At 43.8% G+C, this 2,146-nt stretch overlaps 1 protein-coding gene across 1 annotated transcript; it reads right to left on the reverse strand.

The window, feature by feature from the left end:
* Positions 1–241: 241 nt before the first annotated feature.
* Positions 242–1,390, reverse strand: NPY2R (neuropeptide Y receptor Y2). The gene has a single exon (XM_059394202.1). The coding sequence runs from the start codon at positions 1,388–1,390 to the stop codon at positions 242–244; it is 1,149 nt and encodes a 382-aa protein (XP_059250185.1).
* Positions 1,391–2,146: the final 756 nt, after the last annotated feature.

The raw sequence follows: 2,146 nt of genomic DNA on the forward strand, positions 1-2,146 counted from the left end.
TACCCAGACTTTGACCTACCATCCAAACAATTTAGGCAAACCGTGTCTTGTATCTTTGAATATCAGTATCTTTACCCAGGCACTGCCAACCAGATTTCCATAAATTCCACTGCACCATCAGAAATTCTGATTCTCCTTTTCTTCCTTAGAGTGGGAAATCAGGATGCACCCGAGAGCCCTCCTCAACCAGATTTATAGCTCTGGGCAGAACTCATCTACAGATTTTCACATCAGAGCTTCCTTAAACGTTGGTAGCCTCCGTGAAAGAGTCATGGGGGCCAATGTTCTTTTTCACTTCCAGATTCTTTTTAGTCTTGCATGTCACGGACACCTCAGAGTGGATGGCATCCAGCCTCTGCTCACAGCGGAAGGCTGCGAGGAAAGCCTTTCTATAGTTGCTGTTCATCCAGCCATAGAGGAGGGGGTTGGCAAAGGTGGAGCACATGGCAATGATGTGGAACACGGTGAAGATGAGCTTGTACTCCTTCAGGTCGAGGACTTGGTTGTCAATGTCCACAGCAAGCTGGAACGCGTGGAGAGGCAACCAGCTGACCGCAAACACCACGACCACACACACCAGCATCTTGGTGGTTTTCTGCCTTCGCTGGTGGTAGTGGTCATTGGCAGCTCCAGGGCTCACGTGGTTCTTAAGTTTACTCCAGATACGAGTGTAGGAGAAGGAGATGATGCCCAGAGGCAAAAGATACAGGATTAACAAGGAAGAAAGACTGTAGACCGTGCCATAGATGTTCTTCTCCTCGCCGGGCCACTTCTCTGTACAGACCATGATCTCAAAGTCGGGAATAATTTCAATCAGTGAATACTCACGGAAGATGGCCAGGGGGCTGGCCAGCAGGGCGCTGATGCCCCAGGCCAGGCCGATAATCAGGAAGCTAATTCTCTTGGAGATCTTGCTCTCCAGGTGGTAGACAATGCAACGGTGTCGGTCCAGGGCAATTACTGTCAAGGTGATGGTGGACACTTGTACTGCCAGGCCCTGGGCATAGGGTACCAGGTGGCATAAGACGAGACCCATTTTCCACTCCCCCATTAAGGTGTAGGTCAGAGTGAATGGCAAGCACAAGGTGTTTACCAGAAGATCTGCCACCGCCAGATTGGCAATGAAAAAGTTGGTTACAGTGCGCATGCTCTTGAATTTGATCACCACATGAATCACCAGAGAGTTTCCAATGACCCCAAGCAAGATGATGGAGCAGTAGGCTAATATGAGGATAATCCGTACCTCAATCAGCATGGTGCTGTCTATCAGCTCTGGCTCAGGGTCGTGGGCCAGCTCACCTCTGGGAGTGGTTTGCCTTGGATGATATTTCTCTACCTTCATTTCTTCCACTGTCTGGTTCTCATCAGCTTCTGCACCTACAGGGCCCATTTTCAGCTACCAGAAAACGAATCTACAACTAAAAAAAAAAAAATATGTAGAAGATATATGGAACAAGGAAAATACGCATCACAAATGGACTGGCTTTATTTTGCTGAGGCTCAAAATGCCTATCCCCTGATCCCTAAAATTTCACAGAGTATACCATTTTAAGAAAGCAGGCCCAATAATAAGTCTATTCACAAATACTGATGTGTTAAACCAGTTCCCTGAAACATGTATTACCAGTGGTAAAATGTAATACCTCTAGTATAGACATAATTTCACGAATGCTATCAAATGGATTCAACCTATTTTAAGTGGGATGAATGTTAGAAACCTTATCAATTAATTTTATAACTCTGACAAATTCATCAAATTCATCAAATTTCTGACAAGGAAAATGGCCTTCAATATCTTGACTGCTTTAAATATATAAATATAGCAACAAATTACACAGAAAGAGAAGACTATTGAAACACTTTGCATGGTGCCTGGACTTCGGGAGTATAACGTATTTAAGATAAACTGAGCAGATTCCACTCCATAACCATGACTTCAAGTGTTTGGATTAGTGTTAAAAATAGGTAGACTGTATAAAATAGTTGCATTTTTTTCAATAGTTGCAGTTTTTGATGATTTGGAATCAACTTCCTACTGACATACAGTAGAATCCCACCCAGGATCTACAGAGAAAATTTGTCTAAATCTTAAGTATAATCTCTCTCTAACCTCTAAATACCAAAGTTTTCACACTTCTCTTCCCCA

This window comes from Mustela nigripes, chromosome 1 (assembly GCF_022355385.1).
Source record: "Mustela nigripes isolate SB6536 chromosome 1, MUSNIG.SB6536, whole genome shotgun sequence".
Taxonomy (NCBI): domain Eukaryota; kingdom Metazoa; phylum Chordata; class Mammalia; order Carnivora; family Mustelidae; genus Mustela; species Mustela nigripes.

Excerpts from the sequence above, each read along its gene's own strand:
- NPY2R (XM_059394202.1), bottom strand. The coding sequence starts at position 1,390 with ATGGGCCCTGTAGGTGCAGAAGCTGATGAGAACCAGACAGTGGAAGAA.